A 26,824-nucleotide genomic window follows, 5' to 3' on the forward strand; every position below is an offset into this window, starting at 1 on the left:
AAAATTATTATGAGTCATTTAAAAAATATAAAGCAATGCAATACTTGCTCATTAAAGTTTGAAAAATATGTTTTATATCCTAAAATAACAAAAAAAGGAAAATATATCCCTCAAAGTTTCTCTACAAAAGAAAAATATTTTGGTGTCAATATAACAACTCCCCTCTCATAATATTACTAAATATCAGAATTACATTGGATTATTAATTTTTTTTTGATAATTTGAAATGTAAACGAGCGTCTCTTGTCTGAAAGTAAATTTTCATTCCTGCAGAAGCTTCTTTCAACGTCTACTGATGTTATAGGTGTGTACTTGAAAAGGACAGTCTCACTTACTGACAATTCTTCTTCAATTTGAAAAGATTTTGCTTCACCTGTTAATATCCTAGAGATTTTCTTCATTGTTTGGAAGCCAGTGTAATAATGAAAATTGAAAAAAAATAATAAAAATTAGAAAAAATTTACAGAAAACTTTAAAAAATGCATTAAAATGCAAAATACGCCCCAAAATTTAAAGAAAAATGCCCTATAAATCTAAAAAAATGCTCTAAAAGACAAAAAATGTCCAAAAATGCAAATGTCATCAAAATCCGGGCCTTATTAATAATCGTAACGCCACAATACTCCCCCACCAGAATTTTATCAGGGATAGAATTCAATGAACGGATACCACTAGTCCGTATTTTCGAAAGACCGGGAGAGCTGTATTAAGTTCACCGAATTTGGAAATACCGAGAACTAAATTAATGTAAGGAATAAACATTAAAAGTAAAACATTATTAAAAAGAGAAAACTATTTTTATGATGTTATTTAAATCTTTTGTTATCTAATGCTAAATATTTTTGTTCGTCTTACAGTTTACCTCTTTCAGATAGATTTCATTAGGTACGTAACATTGACTATTTTTTCCGTGTGTTTTGTTTGATTTCTCTACTATTTTAACATCTGACTTTGATTTTAATTCCATTTGATTGCTTCACATTGAGTCTGTAATAATATTTTCGTTTAGAGCAGTATATAACCGGTGTGAACCTGAGCAGATCTGCCACGGGGACGGGTCAAACTACTTTCCCCGTATGCCCCCTTAAATACAATTCCCCCTTACCATAGTTATAAGACATCTGGTGTACCTAAGCCCGTGTGGATTATCCATAAATAAGAAAACGCCTTTCACGACACCTAATGGAAATTCTGAACGTCTACTGGGTAAATTGTACTGTATTGGTACGCGTTCCTGTTACGCTGAATACTGAACTGTGAATATGCAAATATAAGTATAAAAAAAAAAGGGGGCATGTGTAGTAACATAATGCATAATAGTGCCATTTGCAGGAAAATATATATTCAAGATTATATCTGCAATTTTTCACATAATTTTTCAAATTTTTGCTTTCAAAAGCCAGGGGGGAAAAGTCTTTGCCGTTGGGCAGGTTTTAAAGGTTTTCCTATACAGATTCTGCTTGGCAAGTTTAATTAAAAAAGTAATCTTTAAAAATGAGTTTGTCCATATGCCTGTTCTGAGTTGTATAACATATAAATTTCTAATTGAATGCGATTTGTTCACATTGGTAATCAAAAATAACTGCTATAAAGCCACTTTATGAATTAAAACAAATGGATTAACTGTTTTCGGCGTTCAATATTTTATTACTGAAATTATTACGTTTAGAAATCATCTTCCAGGAGGTAGGATTTTTTGTTTAATTAAGTTATTAAAATTTATATATTAATAAAAAATACGTCTTGAAAAGTACGCTTAATGTAAGCATACAAAGTAAATACCTTTCGTGATAATAATAATCTGGTTGTTCTATAAAGCTGTGCTCCAACGAAAGGGCTCTTTTTTGAGCGTATGTTTGATTTGTCAGCAAAACTCAAGAGCCCCTAATGAAGTCTGTGTGTGTTCGATTCTTTGGAGACACAGGTTAAGAAAGTTATCGCATTTTCGTACACCTGAACCAGTCTTAGGCGCGTTCCTTTTTTGCAATGTGTTACGAAATTTCAAGTTAATAGTTTCATTTCGACATGTTTTCACGCACATCACAATCGTTGGTTTGTGTAAACACTCGCCTTGTTTTTGAATTGGTAACAACACCAGCCTTAACTATAAATTTGTGGCTGGAAATTTCATGACGAGAAACGATTGCTTTAAATATAAGAGTTGTATTTATATGTTGAAATAAATAAGCACTTTAAAAAATGTACACTGACATTTATTGGTGGAGGATACTCTACAAATGAATGCAGCTTTATCTATAAAATGTAACGATGGCAGTATTTACAGAGTTTCAAACACTTGATGATGTACAGCCAAACCAATACTGCGATATATGTAAAGGGTAGTTTTCATCAGTGCTTACTCTTTGGTTGTCGAATCTCCAAAAAATACTTCCTTTGAAAAAATACGTTTTGTCTGAAATAAAGTTTGAAGGTTAATATACAAACATGGAAAAAGTAAGATTTTGAAAAATATTAATTCATTGTGTTCTTGTGAGCACAATTGTGGACATTACCTTTGCATTTCTATAAGAATATAATTAAGATCCCAACCACATTTTATACATTGTTCGAGATCTATAATTATTTTTTATATTTAAAAAGAATATATATATGTTAGCGGCAAAGTGTATTATTAATATATAATGATAACCAGATTGGCTGGAATAATAAAGCTCGAAAGGTATGTGAGGTGCATTGCCCGATATTCTTTACACAAATGTTTTTTTAATTGATGTTATTTAATGAAATGCTATTTTCCTTTGGTCGTCACCTCAATCGCATCTTTCTCCGTCATTTACACTTGCCTAACAGTACATCAAGAAGAAGTCGTATATAATAAAGTAGTCTCATGTTTCGTACTTCGCCTAAAATTGTCAACATCATTGTTACAAATTAGGCCTAACAGTCGGACAAAGTTCCTCTGGTAGTCAATCAGTACCGTCTTTACGTATAGACACACTAGGGCAATGCCCGGGGACCCCAGTCACTCGGGGGGCCCTTGAGAATCTTACTTTTTTTAAAAATTGCATTAAAAAATGCCCAGAATAAAATTATTACCTTGTATATTTTTTAAAAATTACTTTTTTATAGAGTATGCATTTTTTTCTTCCTACAAATAGTGATTGATTTTCAAACACAAATAATTTGAAGTTATCACCAAGGAAACCCAAAAAGTAAACAGAAATCAATTTTTCATCGTTCCAGGGGCGGATCTACTTGAGGGCTTTTTGGGCTGCAGCCCAGGGCCCTGTGGATACAAGGGGCCCCGTCCCCACTGAAAACAATAGGTGATATTTTGAATTTAAAAAATATCTAATATTAGAAAAAAAAAACTATTATAAGGTTGGCAAACCTGAGATCAATCAACCCATGTATGCGCGCGTCTTTGAACGGAACGGGGAATTCCCCGTCTCTTGTTTTTGGTCAGTGTATTTTTTCCCCGTCTATTACGGGGAACTTCCCGCCACGCCGCTTAACGCCCGACGTAATTTTTTTTCTCCGCACATCTGTTCTCGCCTTCAAAGTGACAAACTTGTTTTGTTTACTAATAAATGATAACTTAAAAGTTATAAAGACCGGAGCTTTCTCTTTTTTTACCTATAATTGAAAGTTCATAATCAGTATAAGAAAAGATTTCCTGCTCTTAGTTGGTAAGTAAAAAAATTATAAATCATGTTTTTTTTTTGTTTTTAATGTATCTTTTCAATACTAAATGAACTTTTTAATCGATTTTTATCGATAATTTGTGAATTACTGCACTCATTACAAAGCATTAAAATGTGATGTGAAGAACAATATTACATCGATTATCTCGTTCCCTGTTTATTACCAGAAAATTATCAAGTTCATTGTTTATTTTCAGAAAAATATCAGTCTTATTTTACAATATGTCAGGTAGAAAATAAAAAGTGTAGCTGAAAAACAGAGATTACAGCTAGATCGAGAAAAAAAGGAAGAAAGAAATGTGCAAAAATTGACAATTTTTTCAAATTAGAACACAAAAACGAGAATGAAATAGCTACAAATTTATTAAAAAGCGAATCTATTTGAAGGGAGCAGAAAATCGCAACACCAGGAAAAAAATACAAGTCATGAAAATGCGCAAAGTCTTGAATACCAGCAACCCTCTGAGATCCCACTGAAAACTATATTGGTGTTCAGCAAGAGGACGGTAATACCGAGGCGGAACGAAATTTAGAGAATGTTAAGTGTGAGAAGTATGTTGACGAGAGCTTCTGGCCAGAATTGCTAAATAATGATTTTATTAATGACATCCTCTCACATGAAATGACTGACTTTCAAAATAAAGATCCGAAAAATATATATTCAGCTTCAATAAAGAAATACAAAGAAAAAAACAGAACATTTCCAAATAGGTATTTCTTTAAGAAAATGAAAAATGGTCAATCACTGGAAAGATCTTGGTTATGTTGGTATGTTATGTTATTCAACCAGGGTTGGTATACTGTTTTTTGTTTGACTTGCAAACTTTTTTCTAAAATCCCTTCTCAATACACAACCAGATTTTCTGATTGGAAACACATGGGAACTTGTTTAGAAAATCATGAAAATTCTAATGAGCATAAGAAATCAATGTTAGTGTGGTTGACACGAAAAGAAAATCGATCTGTTTTAGACAAGCAGCTTCAGAAGCAATTAAGAAAAGAAACAGAATATTATCACAATGTCCTAAAACCGGGTTATTGCAGTGGTCAAATTTTTAAGTATAAGGGGCTTAGCATTTAGAGGTTCCGAGGAAGTATTTGGTTCTCCACATAATGGTAATTTCATGGGTGCTCTGGAGCTATTGGCAGAGTTCGATCCATTCATTCGCGAACACATTGAACAACAAGAGCTGCGACCAAAACCGTAACATACTTATCAAAAAAAGTATATGAGGAAATAATTGAGATGATGGGCCGACAGATAATTAAGCAAATTATAACTCAAATAAATAACGACGACACAAAGTATTATTCAATTATGATGGATTCTACTCCAGATCTATCTCACAATGACCAACTTGTTATGTATTACGATACTGTTTTCAGGGAAAAGTGTATGAAAGATGTGTATCCTTCATTAAAATTAGTAGTCATACTGGCTTACATTTATTTAATATTCTACAAGACTTTTTAGAAACAAATGGACTACTACTGGATAATTGTAGGGGACAACCTTATGACAACGCTGCTAATATGTCGGGTCACTACAATGGTGTACAAGCACTACTAAAACAAAATAATAAATCCGCGGATTATGTGCCGTGTGCTGCGCATTCCCTTAACCTAGTTGGTCAAGAATCTGTTAAGGTTACAACCGAAATTATGAACTTCTTTGGAGTAGTGCAAAATATATACGTTTTCTTTTCTACTTCGACCCATAGGTGGAAACTGTTAAATCGTGAAACAAAACTCAAATTTACGTTTAAAAGTTTAAGCCAGACCAGATGGTCTTGTCACTATGCTGCTGTCAAAGCTTTGAAAAATAATTATAATGACATTATGAAAATTTTCGAAAGTTTCAGCGAAAATTAGGATGAGAAAGATGATTTCCGGAAAGAGGCACGTAATTTATTCTCAATACTGCAATTTTGATTATTTTATGAGAAGAAATTTTGGGGAGATTTAATTTAGTTAATAAAAAAATACAGAGCTCTGGTTTAGATATTTGTGAAGGCAACAAGTTAATTTCGTCATTACAAGACTTCGTGAACAACATAAGGCACCAATCAGATCAGAAGCTAAAGGAATGCGAAAAGAAAGCTAAAAAATTAATTACTAGTGTGGGAATAGACTACAATGACATAAACAAGAGACGCATTACTCCAAAATTTTCAGATAAGTCTGCAGATAAATTATCAGTATACGGCGCAGAAAATTTTAAAAGAGACACGCTAAACGTTGAGTTGGATAAGCTGATTATGGATTTAAATAAAAGAAGCCGAGTCTATGAGATGTATAGCAAGAAATTCAAATTTTTAATGAATTTGCAAGACGAAAATATGAAAAACATAGATCTGGAAAGTGTACATAATATTGTTGATTGTTATCCAGATGATGTAGACGAGCATTTAGTGAATGAGTGCATTCAGTTAAAATCTTATTTACTTCGGTCTAAGCCAGAGTCTTACACCTCTTGCAGTGAAATTTTTATGCTAATTCATGAAAAGAAACTTGCTGATGTTTTCCCAAATTGCTATACTATCTTAAAGATTTTTTTAACTTTGCCAATCACTAGCTGTGAAGAGGAGCGCTCTTTCTCCATGATGTCATACATATAGAAAACAAATATAGGACAACAAATCATTTATCAGTTCTATCCATAAACTGTGATTTAACGAAGGACTTACAATGTGATGAGCAAATAAAGGAATTTGCAGCACAAAAATGCAGAAAGGTTGCTTTATAATTTATCTAACATAACTACACATAACCTGTCAATTTCTTTTGCAATAATGTTGTACAGTCACTGTTTGTATACACAAATGAAAATAAATAAATAAAAAATAAATAAAATTATTTTATTGTCCTATTTTTTTCTATATACTTATCTGCATCACTATAGAAAACGGGCTTTTTTGACAAAATGGCTATTAGGGCCCCTAAGTAGTTTCGGCCCAGGGCCCCACAAATTCACGATCCACCCATGCATCGTTCCTATGAAAATTTTAAGTACTCATAAAAATTTTAGGTTCTTGGGCATTGCAAGATGTTTTAATAACTTGTAGTGTGTCTACCTCTACAAAAATACCATTCCAAATCACTGGTACAAAAAGACATGTTAATTCGATTCTATGTCGGGGTACCTTTTCATGGGTGGCGGTTGACATTGTCGATAACTACTATCCCCACATGGATGATCTTCGGACTTAATGTGAACATTCACAGAAACGCCCACTCTTCGATCTGAGCACGCCTACTTCGATGAATGGTTTACATTGAACAGTTGACTTATGACTGCGACATTACCCACCTCCTCACGCTGTTGCTACTCAGTCTCGATCACACACAACGAACAACGTATACAATCGACTGCTAAAGCAATACAGGAGCGACCACGAACGTGAACTTAATACAGCTCTTCCGACTTTTCACAAAAACAGCAATGAAACAACTAGTGGTATCCATTCATCGAATTCTATCGCAGCTATAATTCTGGTGGGGGAGTACTGCAGTGTGTTTACCACTACAAAAAATACAATTCCAATTCACTAGAATATAAGACATATTAACTTGATTCTATTTCTCTACCTTAACAAGTGCCATTTAATTGTTGTATTTCATGTAATATGTCTATTGCTTTTGCTTAAGTTCTCATTACAGGATGAATGGCAGTTCTCCTTACAGGATGAGCCTAGTTAGACTAAACAGAAGAAGAAGAACTTGATTCTATGTTGAGGCGCCTTTTCATAGATGAAGGTTCACATTATCGATAACTACTATCCCCACAAACCAAGGCCGTAGCCAGGATATTTTTTCGGGGGGGGGGGGTGATATGGTAAGAAGCAAGGACAGTTTCAGACATGCGAAGTAGGGGAAAAACATTGTAACAAATATTGTTTATTCTGTTGTTTGCAAAAGTTAAACTAGTAATTAAAAAATATTACATAATACTTACTTTTCAATTAATATTACATAATAATTATAATCATTTTGTAAACAAAGTTTACAAAGACATGCGACGGGGATTTGAAGAAAATTTTTCGATTACTTTTTTAGGACAAACCAGAATATCCCGAAATATACTTAATAAAGTTAGTTAATAAAACGTTTAATTCGACAGTTTTTGTTTTTCTTTTTACTGAGAGGCTCGAAGAAGGACTAAAAAGTTTGAATCCCAGAATTTCGGGGGGAGGATTTGTCCTGACGGTCCCCCCCCCCTCCCCTGGCTACGGGCCTGCCATAAACTGTTTAGTTTGACAAAATAATTGATACCTTTTGAACTTTTTTTTAATTTGTTATACCTTTGTGTTTATTTAGTTTAATTATTTTAATTTACTTCCATGGTTTTGAAAGTTATTTTATTAAATGAGGATTACAATTGGTTAGAATCTCAGTTTTTTTTTTTTTTTTTAAATTATGCATAGCTTAAAAATGCTTCGAGTTTTTGTGGTAATCAAAATGAGTTAAAATTATTGCATCCTATCTTAAAAATGATTTATTTTATGTATGTGAAGTTTTTTAGTTTGTTCTTAAGCATTATGGCATGTTGTAGGTCTAAAATATTTTTGTGCCCTTTAGTCAATAGAAGTATTAAAGAAGAGTTTTTAAAACATAGAATGCATTTTAATTTTAAAAAATGTAAGCTTTTGATTATTAGTATGTTGTTTTAGCTGCACAGGAAAATACATAAGAATGAAACATTTTTTACTCTAAGAACGTTTCGGAATTTATACTTAAATATTCATTTTCTTACGTTCTTTTTTGATCTGCAAACTTGAAGATAACGAATATCTAAGTAACAGAATGCTTCGTGATTATTTACTCTACTACTTCGTTACAAAAGCCTCAGTTTGACACTCGTTGAGATAGAAAAATTAAAAAACGGTTTACATGTTCCAGAATAATCCTTCAGTAATTTAATACATACTTAGAAAAATAGGTTCGCCCATTAACAGTCTCACATTAATATATATATTATCATAGCGAAGGGGTTATCGAAATCTGTCCAATCACAAATGAGGAAGGCGGGAAGCATCAAAACCCATTTGTTTTCACGTTGGAACTAAAGATTTTTACGTTTGAAATTGTCCGCCTATAAAAATTCGCTAACGTTTTTGTTTTATCATTTAAATGCTGATTTTTCCGAACAATAACGCTCATACTATTTTATTTAATTTCGGAATAGCTTTGTAATAATTACCATCTTTCCACGTGAAAGCTGTGTCGATGTTGTTATCAATTCCACGCCATCGACTTGTTGTCTTTTTCGGATAATTTTTTTCCATTCTTTCGGTGGTCTCATTATATCTCCAATATAAATCTCTTCTGAAAAAATAAGTTTTTCCATTTTTTGCCCACACAATAGCCGAGTCCAGTCGATCCAAATCAGCAGGTAATCCAAGATTGGTTAATGGCAAAGGACTATCCTGTGTAAAGCTATTTCCATCGAAAATCCAGTAATAGGATCCTATGAAAGAAGAATATTTTTATTAAACGTTGTTATACAGTCTGTTCAGTAGAGTGATAACAAACTCAGATAAAGCACGCGAGAATTGCATAACCACTCAAGGATCGTAGGTTTGCCTCTTCATTGCGATCTGGCTGTTCGTGCGCATTTGAACCTGTATTTTTATTTATCTGAATTATTTTAATTTTTTAGTGTTTTCTAATAGTTTTTATTAAAAGTTGGAGTCAAACATAAATAGTTTATCATAATTTATTCATCTGACGACGAACTAGTAAAGCTCATCAATTTATTTGCCAGATGAGCAAATAGCGTTAGAATAGCTATTTCTGAGCTCATATGAATGCAATGTTCAACAAAATTACTTGAGAACAACAAAAATTAAGCAGACAAATAAAGTGTTTGTTAACAATCCTGCCAGGGAGTTTCTAAAAATGGGATTTGTAGCTACACTGTTTTTTAATTATCATCTTAATACAAGTCAGAGTAATATGTTTCAAACTATTATGAGCCTGATTCGTACATGTAAAATGCTGATTTGAAGCCAACACCGATCGCTGAAACTAGAAACTCTTAATGATGTTTTTTTTTTTTTTTTTAATTTTTTTTTTTTACAAAGTTGTCCATTTAGAAGTTGTCCATCTAAAATTATCAGCAATAAAACAGCACAACTAAAACATTATAAACATTTCTATCACAGATACCCATAAATCATTTAAAATGAAAAATTAAAGGAAATGTACTAAATTAGTAACGTCTTGCACAGGAACTTTACTGGAACAAGAATTAAACTCACGATCAATTCACGTTTTCGAATTTAATAGAACTCAAATCAAAAATTTCAAGTTATTTTTTGAAAATGTTGACGCGGTGCCTATATGTATAATTGCATTCAATATAAACTAACATTCTTCTTCTTCTCCTTGGGCACTACAGTCTATGACAGGTCTAGGCCGTCCCAATAAGTTTTTGCCATCTTGATCTATTCTGTGCCATGGCCTTCCAGTTAGTTATTCTTATTATCTTTAGGTCCCTCTCAACTGCGTCCATCCACCTAGTCGGTGGACGACCCCTTTTTCTTGTGTATTCCGGTTTAAAAAAAGTTACTTTTTTGCGGGGTTTTGGTCTTCAGATCTATAAAAGTGTCCCAGCCATCGAATGCGATTGGCCTTAATAGCATGAACTATGTCTGGTTGGTTATACTTTTTATATACCTCATGATTGTATAGGGTGCGCCAAAAATTTTTCCAAGTATCCCTCTCTCAAAAATCAGCCATTTGTTCTCTTTTTTATTGAGAGTCCAGCACTCACTTCCATATAGGATCACAGGCAGTAGGAGTATTTTGTATTTGTTATTTTTTGTCTTTTGTTTAAGAAATTTACTTTTTAGTTGACTTTTTAAACCAAAGTAGCACTTGTTTGTCATTTCTAAACGGCTATCGATTTCAGTATTTATGTCAATTTTGCAGGTTACAGTAGTCCCAAGATATTTAAATTCATAAACAGCTTCAAATTCATAATCATTCACATGCTAAGTGAGCCCTCTGTTTATCTCCATATATTTAGTTTTGTCAGAATTAATGGTTAGTCCCATTTCACTAGCTGCTACTTCAAGAACTTTGAAGTTCGCCAATACTGATTGTCTAGGTCTTCCTATAAAATCAAGATCATCTGCATAAACAAGAATTTGTGTAGATCTTTGAAAAGTAGTGCCTCTTACATTGATTTCAGATGCTCTGATTACTTTTTCAAGTGTGATATTAAATAGAAGGCAGGCAAGTGCATCTCCCTGCCTCTGGCCTCTATCAGTGTAGAAGGGCTCAGAGAGTTCGTTTTGAAACTTAACTCTGCTCTTGACTTTTCTGAGTGTTGCCTTTGTCAAGTTAATAAGCTTCAGGGGAATACCAAATTCCTCCATTGCTTCATACAACTTATTTCTCTTGATACTGTCGTATCAAGAGAGTATGCTGCCTTAAAGTCAATAAAAAGATGGAAAGTCTCAAGATTAAATTCTTTTTTTTTCCTCAGTAGTTTGTCTTAAAACTTGTATTTGATCAATTGTAGATTTTCCGCTTTGAAAACCACACTGGTAACTTCCGACCACCTTCTCCATGTGTGGTAAAAGTCTTTTATATAGTACATTGGAGAAAACCTTATATGCTGTATTCAATAAGGTGATCCCCCTGTTATTTTTACAATCCATCTTGTCTCTCTTTTTGTAGATTGGACAGATAGAACCATCATCCCATTCAATGGGCATTTGTTCCAATTCCCTATCCTGCATATAATATATTGAATTGCCCTAATCAATGCTGGTTCCTTAATTTTCAAAAGCTCAGTTTTTATTCCGTCTGGTCCAGCAGATCCGTTGTTGTTCATCTTCTTAATTGCCTGTTCAATCTCACCTACAGTAGACAAATCAGTCTCCTCTTCTTGACTACTGGTAGTCTCATAAGATATACCATCAGCCAGGTTTGGTGACTCACCCTCAACTAAGATTTCCTTAAAATGTTCTTCCCGTTCTCTCAAGCATTTCTGTCTTTTCTCCTGTAAATTCTACATTCTTTTTTCTGCAAGTAATTACTCTAGGGTTAAACTCTTTTCTGATAATATTAATTAATTGGTAGTATTTTCTTGCCTCTTTCTGTGTCTTAAGTGATTCAATCTCTTTAAACTGTTCTTCAAAGAAACCTTTCTTTTTCTTTAAATGTGCTCTCTTTTCCTGTCTTCTCAGCTCTTAATACTTTTCCTCTGTATTTCTAATACTATGTCCTTGTATCATAGCTTTATAAGCTTTGTTTTTCCTCTCAATGGCTTCCATGCATTCCAGATCATACCTATCCTTCCGTTTATTCTTCTCCTCCTCTGGAAGTACTTCTTCAGATATATGGGTTATGATTTGTTTTAGGCTTTCCCAGTCATTATCCTCCTTTCAAGCTTCTTCATGGGATTGAAGTTTATCACTTACGTTAGACAAATACTTTTCTTGAGCATTGGGTTTCTTCAGTTCCTCAACATCAAACTTTTTCAGTTTTCCATTTCTCTTCTTATAATATACTTTGCTTAGTTTATACCTCATTTTAGCTATAACCAGAAAGTGATTCGAGTCAACGTTTTCTCCTCTATAACTGCGTACATCAAGGAGACTACTCATATGTCTTAAGTTAATAAGCACATGATCAATCTGGTTATGGGAATTTCCATCTAGGGATTTCCATGTGGCGTTGTGGATGTTTTTATGTTGGAACACAGTACCTCCAATTCCCAGCTTACCTGCTGAGGCAAAATTAGTCAATCTGTTTTCGTTATCATTACACTCTTCATGTAGACTTTGACCTCCAACAAAGGGTTCTTATACAAGCTCTGCCAATTTTTGCATTGTAGTCACCAACCACTGATTTTATATCATTCTGAAGGCATGCATCAAAAGTTAGCTCCAATAGATGATAAAAATTATTCTTTTCCTGATCATCTCTGTCCTCTGTTGGTGCATGTATGTTCATAATTCTGAGGTTCTGGTTCTTGCCTTTCAGACGTAATTTGCAGATTCTCTCGCTTACAGGCATGAATTCAATTATCCTATGTCTCTTGCTAACAATGAAACCAGCACCAAAGTGGTGATATGTATCCTGACAACTGTAGTATACATTACAGCTCCTTTTATAAACTAACATTACTCTTTGAAAAAAAAATCCTTAACATTTTTGGTAAAAAAGTACCGGCACGCAGAGCGCCAGTGTTACTCACCGCAAATTCAATATTTACTGCAAAGATCTGAAACAGAAAAAAAAAGTCAAGAGCATACCCTGTCAATAAAAATTCGTGAAAACTTACGTTAGAAAGTATTGACACTCAGGATACCAGTATTTTTTTTACCGCAAAATCAATATTAACTGAAAAAATGTATGTCGAAAAAAAGAGTCAAGCAGTCATTGCCGGAATTAAACTAGCAACACACTTCACTCCATTTCGTTACAACATTGTGGACGGTTTTAAAATCAGCCAGGGGAGGGGAATCTCCGTATTATTTAACATAAAAGCTGAATTGTACCCTAGAGACCACAAAGTCTATCTTTCATTCCCACTGTCATTCTTTTTCACACTTCTAAAGTCAATGATTTTTCAAACACTATAATGAAAAATAGTCATCGGATTTCATTCAGGCTTTGTGAACGTTTACAGAATGAACTGATATAGGTTTTTCATAAACTTAAAATAAATAATGCGAGAAGCTTTCCTGGACCAGAACTGAAAGAAAAAAAAAAGATATTTAAAATCGTTAGTGTGATGAATAACGAAATCAATTACCCGTGAAGAAAATGATGTTGTAATCTGTGGGTCGTTGATAGATTGCATCTATAGAACGAATGGACACCGGTAAACTTCTGAAAAATAAGTGGAAGTCGACTGGGTAACCTGGTAACATCTCATCTCGATCTCGAAAACGCCACATATACTGAAAAAGAATCCATTTTTATTTATCGGTTATGAAATTTTATTTGTTATTGAAAGAAAAAATTGTGATCTTTGATTTAGTAGCATGTGGGAACATTATTTAAAAGTAAAGATGTAATTCATATAAATGAGAAAAAATACAATGATTTCGCAAATGAATCGGATGAAATAAGCTCCCGTAAACATCCAATGGTGTTTCCTAATAACAATTTTTGCAGACATTGATCACTTTTTGACCCTTCAACATCCTGTATATTACTATCCATTGCTGGTCATTTTTTTCCCCCATTGTGTTTATAAAATGAAATGCTTATTTTAAGGAGTTTTATCAATTAAATATTCTAAATGCTATGGGAACTATTTAATAATTGAAGTTAAATGTTTAGACAAATGGATTGAAGAAGTGTCTATGAGTAGGAAAAATGTTTTTACGTTAATCAGACACTCCATTTCAGATGATATTAAAAATTTACAAAAAATACTGAAAGCGACAATTTCAGTTTTAAACGGGTTTTTTTTTTCGTTTTTTTTAAAAAACTTTTTTAAGAAATGATTTGGTATTTTAAGAGGTGTTTCGGTAGAGAAATTTTTCACACGTATTAATAAAGTTTTCAAAGGTTTGAGACACCGGTCATAAATTACAGACGAAACAAGTATTTTCAAACACCCTATGTCAGAAAATATAGCAATAAGCTTGTAACTTGTATTGATTACTTTGGTTTTTATTTGCAATCATTGCATTAAATTTCGTAAACCTAGCTTAAATATTTATTGAAAGCTAATCTTTTTATTTTACAATTTATTTATTTTTTTGCTATAACTTTAAAAGTATTCAATAATATCAAACAAATTTTCGGAACAATTTTATATTAATTACAAAATTATTATTTTAAAACTTGAAATTTCGCGAGATAGGAGCATTTAAACTAATTATTTCATACTACGCATGCACGGATAAAATTCAAAAAAAGAATTCTTATCAGAAATTTGTTATGAATTGCATTTAGTAACTAATGAAAAAAGTCCGATTCGAATATCTTGAAAATTTAAAGAGTTTCTAGTCATTTTCTAAGTAGTTTTTGTACTTTTTAAAAGAAAGCTCTAAAGCTTCCCCACAGCTTTTCCACACATTTTATTTTGTATCATAAAACAAAATTAAATAGTAAATGATAATACCTTCCATCAACCAGTCGTACACCAAAATGTGATGATAGGTACGAAAACTTGCGAAAAAAAGCACACATTTATATGGAATAATTCTCCACAACCCTCCACATTTTTAATAAATCTTGTACAGTACAAAATAAAATTTACAAAAAACTTTTTGTCATTCAGAACTTTCTTTGAAAAATTACAAAGACTACTAAGAAAAAATAACTAGAAACTCTTTAAATTTTCAAGATATAATTTTTTTTCATTAGTTACTAAATACGATTCACTAAAAAAATTGTATAGTTTGTTCACCAGTAGTTGGTACTTGGCTCCACCTCCTCGGACAAAGAGTTCATTTCAGAGCGGGAGTAAGAGGAGGAACGTCTCCGCACCTTATATTGAGACAACCCTTAATGCGCGACAACCGCAAACAGTGAATTCTTTTTCAGCCATTTACTTCGCTTTATCATCTGCTATTATACCTTCCGTTACTCTAGCTAATTAAATATATTGCAGCAAAATGTCTCAAAAAGGACAAACTATTCACTTAAAAGAGAGAAATATCATCAAATTTATGAAATATTTAATATTAAAAATTGCACATAAAGATTGCGAAATAAATATTTTTGCCATACGGTCGCCAAATAGCAACCTTGTTCGGGATTGTTCACATCCTTCTCCCAAAAATAGCAAAATAGTATCGCCGGATATCACGTGATGAAGGCGGAGCCAAGTGAGTGCCAACTCCTGGAGAACGAACTATATATAAACAGGGCCCGACTTAGCCTAATTGGGAATCGAGGAATATAAGAAAAACGATAGACCAACGCAGTGTCATCGCTGCCAGAATTATTTCCAACGGCAAAGTAACTGCTAAGGCGTGTTAAGTGCGCTGGCGCACCCTTGACTAAAGACTGCGATAACAAACATACCACTGCGAAATGATGTAATTGTAATGGAGATCATCCAGTGAATTTTTCAGGATGCGAAAAATATAAAGCTATTGTTGAAAAAATGAAAAACAATCTAAACAGAACTAAATCATTTGATTTCAAAAGAAAAGCAACTATTACTCCCAGCGAATTTCCCAAAGATGGATTCTAATAATCCAGACTCAATTCTTCGCAGACTACTAAATAAGCAATAGATGTATACTTAAACTTACAACACCTAATAAACGAGGTTACCGTGCAATTAAAGAAGAGCCCTCAAGTTGACAAGGAAAATTATGAAACTTTAGCTAATCAAGATGGACAGGGATGATTGATATATAGCACTTAAAATCAATCCGTGGAATGCTAATAACATTATCACAAAAATGGCAGAACTCACTGACTTTATCTCGAACTACTCGCCGGATATCTTATCTATGACCGAGACCCATGCCAAGCCTTCACAGAGATTGAATATACCCTCGTTCAAGATGTGACAGAACCACTCACAGAGGCAATTTATGTATCTAAACTATTCAACTCTTCTGTCTATAACCTACCACTGATAATATTGACGAAACCTCAAACATATTGCAGGTCAATAATAAGTAAACTCCTGTTTGTGAAAATTGCAACACCATGAAGGAATCGTCATAATTGAATGAAATTTACTACACGGTTGAGTGGTAGTGGTACAAATAAATGATTAAACTTTCAAGGCAAACAAACAATAACCAGAGATCGAAATCAGTATTTTGTGTAGCCACCACGCACCGCTATAAGCGCTGCTACACGACGTGGTATAGAGTCAAGTAAATTTTGAATGTCTCTCTGAGGAAGAACATTTCATATAGTTTGTATGCGTACCCAAAGTCTGTAGAAGCAACAGGACGAGGATCACAAGCGAGGCAACGACCAACGAAATGACACACATGTTCAATCGGTGACATGTCTGGGGAATACGCAGGTCAAGGAAAAAGCTGTACCTGCCGCAATGCAAGGAAGGATTGAACAGTCCTAGCAATATGAGGGCGGGCATTGTCTTGTTGAAATACAGCGCCTGGCAAGGCTTGAAGGAATGGAACAGCTTGGTGCTGTAAAACTTCACTGATGTATCGGTTGTTGTTCAGATTACCCACAATTCGCAGCAATTGAGATCGTCCATGATATGCTATGGCACCCCAGACCATAACTCCTGGTGTTTGTCCACTGAGGCGTTCGATAATGCACTCCGGAAGGTGGCGTTCACAGGCATAGCGACTGACACGAATGCGGCCATTATGGTACCACAAATTAAAGCGGGATTCGTCAGAAAACACGATATGCTGCCAATCAGCATGCCAGTCCTTATGCTGATTGGCCCATTGTAGCCGCAGGCGGCTATGGTTTACTGTGAGGGTGATCCTGCATAAAGGAGTCCTTGCGCGCAGTCCACGCTGCAGTTGACGTCTACGAATTGATGAAGCACACAATGAAACACCTGTAGCTATGGACCACTGTGCTGCCAGTTGTCTAGAGGGAGTCGTACGGTCTGTCAGCGCCATGCGGACCAGGTGTCTATCATCGCGAACTGACTTGACATTTCTGGGTCCACTCCCGGATTTCCGAGTTGTCTGACACTCGTCCGTTCACTGCTTCCAAACACGCATCACTGTGCTGCTGTTACGCTGCACACGAGCGGCTACTGCACGATGAGACAATCCAGCTTCACGAAGGCCGATGATTCTCCCCCTTTCAAACTCCGTAAGTTGTTGAAATCTCGCTCTCTGTCGTCGAAGAGGCATAAGTAACGTCTGAGCTAACGTTTACCACTAGCAGATAACCACCGATAACCATACACGCCTCGCTACAGCCGTCTATTTATTCGGATCCATCCGCCGTTCAGAGGGAGCTGCTCAGCATACGCATGCGCTACGGGTCTGAAATTCTAATCATTTGCATATTATGCTCCACTTTGCATTTCCTGAAAATTTCAGCTCACTCGCGTAAGTCCTTCATGGTGTTGCAATTTTCACAAACACAAGTTTATATAAAAATTAGTTCTATTTATAATCCCCCAACAACGAGCTCAAAGAAAAACATTTTAGAGCATATTTCGACTCAAACATGGATACGATTGTTCTTCGGGACCTAAATGCTAAAAATAAAGTTTGGGGATGCAACGCTGCACAAATAAACAAGGAAGAAATCTGCACGACATTACTAAACCTAGATCAGACCATTTATGCCCCTGTCGACCACACATACTACCATGTGCACCATGGCTATAATCCAGATATGTTAGATTTAATGGTCACTAACATGAATTCTCCATTTGTTCTACAGGTCATAAACGATCTAAGTAGTGATCTTCTACCAGTTCTAGTTACGACCTACATCACTATTAATGACAATAAACTCACCCGAAAAAAAGTAGACTGACTATTATACCACACTCTAAATCTCTTCCTTAACCAAGAAGTATTAATACCATTTCTGAAATCACTAATGCCATCATATCTCTTAACGACAAGCTAACCTAGGCCGTAAATCAGGCCACCCCAGAAAGAGGGCTTAACTTAAATAATTTGAAATTACCTAGAAGCATTAAAGAAAAAATTAGATACAAAAACAAGTTACTTAAACACTATAAACGCACTCTCAGTCCAATGTATAAGACAGAATATAACAATCTAATTTAGGAAATTAAAATGCTGTGCAAAAATTTTCGAAACGAGTTGGGGAATGATAAAGTGGCCAGGCCAGCCTTATTAAAGAAGATAACTCGCTCTGAAACATGGCCAGGACTTTTGAGAAGGCCTATACCGGTTAACCTACCATTAAAGAATAATAATCAAACTGCATATACCAATAATGATAAAGCTAAGGTCTTCTCTGATGTCATGCAAGAACAATTCTCACTAAATAGTATCTCATACCCTCTCAATGATAAGCATGTTAGCTCAACCTATAATGATATAATAACCTCAAGCAATAATTCTATGGATAATACCAGTGATGAGGAAATCACCAATATTATTAAGAAATTATAAAACCGAAAGGCCATGATTCAACCTCAAACGCTAAAAAATGCTCCTCCCAGCATCATACCCCTCCTTAAGAAAATTTTCAATGCATTTCCGGAGATCTGGAAAAATTCTGACGTAATTTTATTTCCTAAACCTAAATATGCTTCCGACCAGAAAAACTATCAGCCAATAAGTTTACTTCCAAAATTTTATCTAAAATATCTATGAAAAAAAGACTTGATAAAAAAACTAAACAGCAATATGGCTTCAGGCCCAATTTATCGACCACTAAACAGCTTATAAATATACTTGAATTTATCAGTAATGGTAAATTTAAAAATGAAACTATGGCCCTTATCCTGCTCGACGTCGCGAAAGCGTTCTATCGAGTATGGTATAGGGGCTTAATAGTCAAACTTTATAGCATGAATTTCCCCATTGATATCCTACACCTACTTATATCATACCTTAGTAATAGGAATTTTAGAATCAAATTAAATAATGCTTACTCAGATTACAAAACTGTAAAAGCGGGTGTCCCACAAGGGTCTATTTTAGGATCTATTCTTTACATTCTATACACTTCAGATTTCCCTATAGATAATAGTAATCTAAATGAAATGGTGGCCCTATACGAGGACGATACCGCTATAGTTACTAAATTAATGAGTTCCAAAAGAGCAGTAGCCCTCCTTCAAAACAAACTAAATTTAGTAGAGGACTGGTGCGCGAGGTGGAAGATACAACTTTATCCAGACAAAAGCAAAAATTAATTATTTTTAATAACAAAAAACCGATCAACCATACAATATTCCTATTTAATTCAACTATCAAAAACCCGTCACGAGTGTTATACCTTGGGGGTTGCAATATCTCGAAAACCTCAGCTGGTGTTCACACATCAATGAGATAATTAAAAAAAGCGAAAGGAGCCTTCTTCGGCCTCAGTCCAATTGTCGGCAAAAACTCCCCACTCATCCTAGCAAATAAAAGACTCATTTACTTACAAACAATTAGACCGATACTTACATATGCCTGTCCGGCCTTAACAACCAAAAGAAAAGACTCTCCGATACGGAGGGAAAAATTCTTGGGATGATGCTAGGGGCCATTAGCAACGACTCACTGAAAAAAGATCTTAAAATCGAAAATGAATTCATAGCTAAATTAAACACTAAGTTCTATAGTGATGCCACCATCTCAGACCTACTTCTTAATCTCGACATCATTAATGATAACATAAATTATAACCAGTCACCGCCTTTCTGAGCTCCGACTGCATCATATCCAAATATTATAAACACACACAGAGATCTCAACACCAGAATGTGGCGAACAAGGTGAAGGAGTAACCCGACGAAAGGTTCCGATCCGGGCGAGCCACATTCTCACAGCGACCAACCCGGTACGAGCGGTGATCACCGGGGAGACCGGATCGCTGTGCTAACAGAGAAACACTTCGACACCTCATCGTATCTCTTATGTAAATAACTGCACATATAAATTTTATTTTCTGCTCATGCTTATATTCTAACTGTTGATTATTTCACATTTGTATTTAATTTTTTCACAGTTTATTGTGCTCTAAATCATGAACCTTGACAATGGAGTTTTTTCTTACCCTTCTCTTTATTTAAATTATGACTTGTTTCATGTCTTTTTAGCTCATGACTATCAGAACAGGATCTCAATTATATCCAGACTGGGAAAAAACTTCTTTGCCCCCCCCCTCTACCACCTCAGTAATGAAGAATTGAACTTCATGGAGGTATTTAAATTTTTCACCTCATTGCACACATATAACAAGAAAGTTGACTAGAACCTAAAATAGCTATAAACTCCTCCCCCCCCCCTCCTCCAATGATAGGACGAAACATTGTTCTGTCCATTTTATTGATTTTCTGACAATTCTATGCCCATCATGCCGAATGCAGCCTTCTGATTCTTAACTTTGTCATCTAGCAGCGAAAAATTCATTTCAGCTAAATTTTCGCGATGACGATGGTGCATTTAAGTCAATCAGAAGCCCGTATTTTTGTAAACATATCGCATTTTGCTATATGTAGAAATACAGGCTTTTGATTGGCCAAATTTTTCCATCGTAATTGCGAAAATTTAGCTGAATTCCGCACTAGAAAGCCATGGATTTACGAAAGATAGATTTTTTTGTGTTCATACTGTTCTAAATATTAGCAAAATAAAGGTGACAGATATTTTAAATAGTATTTAATATGAACTTAGAAATAAAAAAGGAAAAGAACGATTAGAAAAAAATAAACTCAAAATATATATAAGAAATAGAAGTTGCCAGATTACGAAAGTGCAACTCTACAAGATAAACAAATATAGCGTGAGGCTCGCTGATAGCATGCTCGATTTATAACACATACGATAGATTAATGAAGAAGCTAACATAAAACTGACGGATTTTACACTGTACTGATATTTTGTTTAAAAAAAAAAGTTCATTAATGAAGGAAACGTAAAATAAACTTTCAATTCGATTTGGGGGCCCCCTATGATGTGGGGCTCGGGGCAACTGCCCCGTATGACCCCACCTTTGTCAGGCTCTGTATATAAAAAATAAAATAAAAAATTTCAGAGCATGCGCAGTTTAAAAGAGCTACTTTAAATGCTCATATCTTGCGAAATTTTTAAATAATTTTTTTTCCAAAGTTTAAGATAATAATTTTGTTATAAATTGCTCCAAAAATTTTGTTTCATTTTATTCAATATTTTTAAATTTATAACAAAAATATGTAAGACAAAAAAATATTTGTTATTTTTCTTTTTTATAAAAATGTCCACATCTCCATAAATATTTAAGCTAAGTTATCAAATTTATATACAATTATTGCAAATAACAACCAAAGTAATCGACACAAGTTACAAGCTTCATGTTCTATCATAGAATGCTAAAAAATTCATGTTTTCGTTTGTCATTTATCGCCGAGCTCTCAATCCTCTGAAAACTTTAAAATTTATTGATAAGTACGAGAAACCGTCTAATCTAAACTTCTCTAAAGTCTTAAAATAATACTCTAGGTATTTCTAGAGAAAATTAAAAAAAAATTCAACTAGTGTCTCTTTCGTTCCATTATTGTAGGGTAGTGTATTTTTACACGTATCCACAAAAAAAAGAAAGAAAAAAAATTTATAATCATTTTTCTATGTTTTTCTCAGAAATCTGTGTATTAATAAAAAAGTATATTTAAAATGAAACTTGCATTATTTTTAAAAACAAATAGCTCTCCTCTTATGAGTGAAGCAGCGTCCAATGAACCGTTACAGATGTCTTCTTTTCTGGGAACTGAAGTAGGATTCATTGGGATGTGATCCGTTGTTCTCCCTATCAAATGAAAATAAATTGAATCTTTAAGAACAAATATTTATTTATAGGTCGGATACTGAACTTTCTTGACTTTGTTAAAATTTTCCAGTAAATGTTCTTTGTGTGTAACGACTGGGCAGTGCTTGTTTGTTTTTTAAATCATTTTTGCGATTTTTATTAACAATCTATAGCAACACTTCAATTCACAAACAGTTTAAAAGTAATAAAAGATTTGTCTATGAAAAATACCGTTACGTACTTTTTGCATTTACCTACTTAAAACTTTTTGAACTGAACATAAAAATACATTGGAATAAATACTACACCACACATATGTTGATTATAGTCACTAGTAAGTATTCACTGAAAAATATACTTTTGTGGTTTACTGTTGGCACAATTATATCTTGGTGATCAAATTCTAAGAAAATAGACTTATTTTAAATGACATTTGACTATCGAGGGCAAGGCTCCATTGAAAGTATTTATATTTTAATAGTTAGTGTGAATGTAGTTGAAAATAAAATTATGGTCAGTGCGTGGTTCAGTCATTTCACAAAAAATATTACCGCATGTACAGTCCGCAAAAAAAAAACTAATCACCCTGAATAACTTTCGTTCTAATGATCGGATTTTCACGAACAAAGTGTCAATCTTAATGGTTCCTGGGGTTGACCTCAAATATGCTAATTAATTAGTGCTAACTATTAATTAAGCTACGAAATCAGACACAAAAACCTACTTTCTCTGAATAAACACCTTTTTTTTTTTTACATATTTGGATTCTTAACCTTCAAAATATAGGGGGTAGCCGCAATCTGGGAAATATGGTCCCCATAGTTTGGTCAGGAGAGCGATTCAAAGTTCGTACCCCTTAATGTTAATTTCACTTTTTACGTTTTTAGTCATATTTTTAAAACTAATAAAGCAATTCAAGGAAAATTGCACCCACTCGTAAAACTCATTTACCCAAAGATAATTTCATGAAAAAAAATAATTTTTAATAATTATTAATTATTTTTTATTATTTAATTATATTGAGGATGAAAAAATTTTGAATTATAAGGTCTGAATTTTTTTATACCATATTAATCTACATATTTTTCAACTGAAAAATCTGAAGTTTCAACTGTTTTTATTTATTAGAAGCTGAGAAAAATTAATATTAATTATTTTTAAAAAAATAATTTGACGACAATAAAGAAATAATAAAATTGATTAAATGGGGCAATTAATATTAAAATGTGATAAACTTGCGAGGAACTTGACTTCGCGTAAAATTTCATTCATATTTTTTTCGCTAATAATCGTTTGCTTGTCTTTTTATTTTTATTTTTTTCAAACTATAAAATAAGATGTTTCTTTTTTAGTCGTTTATTAATTTATTTGCAATTTAGTAAAGAAATTTGAATAAAAAATACTTTATTCAACGAATATCTGGTTTTATAAAAGTGTGCTTCTGATAAAATATGATTATACACCAGATTGTGCTTATTTAATGTGATTATTTTTTATATTTTTATTTTGTTTTTCAATAACTGATACAATTTCAATAATATACATACGTATGCATTGATTTGGAATAAGATATTTATCAATTTCTTGAATATATATTTTATAAATATTAATAAAAATGCGTATTCATCATTTTTAATGATCTTAAAACTTCTTTACATCTTATATATCGCTTTAATCTTAAAATAAATTTGTAAATTATCTGTCTGCCCTTGCTTCGCAGAATTATTTTTCTAACTTTTTAATTAAATTTTAGCGCAAAAACTTATTTTTTGTTCTACCATATATATTATTTTCCAATAATATACTAATCAATCATTTTAGTACTTTAATTCATGTTTTCCTTTAAAATAAAATTACTTTTTAAATTATTGCTAAGTTCTTATTGAAAGAAAACTCAGATTTATTGCCAGCTATCTGAGAATTAAGTCTTGTTAAGAAATTAAAAATATTCTACTGATCACACACAATATCATTCGATGCAGAACAGCTGACTATTTACTAAGAATACTATTGTTTACGAAAAATGAAGATAAATTATTAATTTTCTTTTTTTTTTTATTGTTTCTTATTTATTCGAGTAATGAAAAGTAAATGAGTATGTGTGCACAGCGAAAAACTACAACAGATTGTTTTGTTTTTTAAATGAACAAAAAACTATGGACATACAATTTTATTTCGACATTCAAAGTTATTCTTGTGCGCTAACTTAAAGAAAGTTACCCTTTTCTTTTAAAAAGTTGAAAGTATCTGCTTAAAAAGTTGTTCATATTGTATTTCGCAACTTTTGCACAGTTCAAAAAAATATTGCTACATCAGGAAAATGTTCGATATGCCTTGTATTATTAAAACAACTACTAAAATAAAAAATTGCAAAAAGATTCGAAAAACGTGCTAATTTTAGAATCATCATCTCAAAAATTATTCTTTTTTTAACATTAGGATTTTTTCTACTTGATAATAGTTTTGTTCAACCTGTAATAATAGTTTTAATACACGTTTTGAAGAAATAATGAATACAAATTTGAATATAATATTTCGTAATAAGGAAACAAGCATATTCATTGATAATTGTTTCATTGCACCGAAGTAGTTAATTCTTTTCGAAACAATCGGACTTTCAACTATTTAACTTTGACTCTTTGAACTAGGGGTCATTTCAGCATGTCATTCGACTTTAAAATTTCAAATATAAGATTCAAAAATTACAAGAATGCGTAAGCTGGCTTTAATTAATCATAAAAACGGACAAAATCGTCGGCAAAAGAAGAGATCTCGTGAAAAGAATGTCAGAGTTTAAAACTGTAACAAGTGCTACTCTTGTTTAATTTGGGGTATTATAAGCCTAAATTTTCCTTTCTTTCAATTTTTTAAATTATTTTTTAAATAAACTAGCGAAATGAGTATGTAAATAATATCCGTTTGTTTTACTAGAAATCAAGTTTACTTAGTATCATTCGCAAATCATATGAAGTGCAAATTCTTGAGCTCAGGTGTAGGGTAGGATATTTCATGCATGATCAGTAGCTTCAAGAGTGAATTCTTATATTAGAAGGCAGCTAACTTCTTTAAAAATTCTAATTCGGAAAAATACTTGTTATTTTACAAATGTTATAAGGCATGTGTATTTTTTAAATGGTTATTTATAAAATTTTCACAAGTGTGAATGGCCATTAGATTTCCCTTGATGAAGCAAAAACGAAACCAAAAATTAAATCAGTATGAATTTTTATCTTTTAACTTTTTTTTTGAATTCTCTAACCTTGATATTTAAACTCTATGATCCGCTTTAATATGTTTTTGTTTGAGTCAAAATATTGGCATTTTTTATATTTTTTACGATTAACATACATCAACATAGTTCAAGAAATTAACATTTTTAAAAATTTGAATTCATTTTTACAAAGAGTGAATCTCTAACAATATTTCGGCGAATCATAAAAAAATAATTTAGCACAATTTCTGAGTTAGTTTATCCTCTAAATACACCCCCCCCCCCTCAATTTAAAATTCGATGATAAAATGGATTAGTTTTTGTAAAAAGAGACTGTTACAAAGTAACAAAAATAAAAGAACTGATAGGAAGGAATACATAAAAGTTTGCTACACTACACTAAATAAACTATTTATATTAAATAATCAAAATATAAATTTACAAAATATTTACTTGTTTTATATAATTTTTACATTTAAAAATGAGAAGTTTTATGGCATTCAGCTAAGTTATGCTTTACAATATTTGCAATGTTCGAAATGCTTAAAAGATATCCACCTAAATCCTATAGGAAGGAATTCAAACATTTTGATTCTATTTACTGTTTTCTATTAATTAAGTCGCAGATAATTTAACCAAAAAATATTACTGACTTATTCATCAAAAAGTTAAATTATTAATTTAACTCAGTAAAACTTAAAAGAGTAATCTACCACATATGCATTAAATTTCAGATAATTTCTTTTATTAAACATTTTTACCTTGTATAAAGCGGTGGGTTAAATAGTTCCTACCAACAGCATTAATTTTTAAATATTGTTGCTAAGCTATTTTTTCATCTATAATTTCTGCGACCATCTTTCTAATAATTTCAGAAAATATCAATGAAGGGATATGTTTGCATAAATGCTGGAAATATAATTAAGGGGTCTCATTATTTTCTCTAATTCAACAATTAAAACTAGTAAAATTCTAATTAAAATTAGCAAATCTCTAAATAATCTACAACTGAAAAATACAACGATAAACTCTTAAGTAAAATTGATTCCAACTTCTGACGAATTTCAATTTTTCAAAGATTTGGAACTCTTTTTTTTTTTTTTTTTTTTTTGATTTGACCTTTAACAATAAAATAAAAATACAAGTAAAATTTACTCCTATACTATAATATAAATATATATATATATATATATATATATATATATATATATATATATATATATATATATATATATATATATATATATATATATATATATATATATATATATATATATATATATATATATATATATATATATATATATATATTTCAATTTTATCGAAAAGAGATACCGTGAATTTTATAAAACTTTCTGATTGCGCAGTGCCCCAAATTTTTCGCAGTAATCTCTTTTTTCTTTTCCTTACCTGAAAGACTTGAACTGAGTTGTAAAAGCAACTTATCATAAATTTATAATAACTTAAGTAAATTTGGTTTTAGAACAGCATTTTCATGCAAATAACATCTTTAAAAAAATAAAAAATGTCAGATAAGAATTTCAACGTTCAAATTTGAAATATTGGAAAATCAAAAATAATTTAATTT

The 26,824-nt window shown here is 32.4% G+C and overlaps 1 protein-coding gene across 2 annotated transcripts in view; it reads right to left on the reverse strand.

Annotated features, from left to right (window-relative positions):
* Window positions 1-2,191: 2,191 nt before the first annotated feature.
* Window positions 2,192-26,824, reverse strand: part of LOC107451952 (matrix metalloproteinase-25) — a 46,174-nt gene continuing 21,541 nt past the window's right edge. For both annotated transcript variants that reach the window (XM_071177051.2, XM_016068209.4), the window contains exons 6-9: window positions 21,904-22,025; window positions 13,438-13,585; window positions 8,866-9,132; window positions 2,192-2,413 (exon numbers count right to left, since the gene is read on the reverse strand). In XM_071177051.2, the coding sequence (XP_071033152.2) occupies window positions 2,289-2,413; window positions 8,866-9,132; window positions 13,438-13,585; window positions 21,904-22,025 (662 nt within the window). In that variant the 3' untranslated portion in view covers window positions 2,192-2,288. The remainder of the gene's footprint in view (window positions 2,414-8,865; window positions 9,133-13,437; window positions 13,586-21,903; window positions 22,026-26,824) is intronic.

Source organism: Parasteatoda tepidariorum, chromosome 2 (assembly GCF_982258835.1).
Source record: "Parasteatoda tepidariorum strain Cologne lab strain chromosome 2, Ptep-v5.0, whole genome shotgun sequence".
NCBI lineage: Eukaryota > Metazoa > Arthropoda > Arachnida > Araneae > Theridiidae > Parasteatoda > Parasteatoda tepidariorum.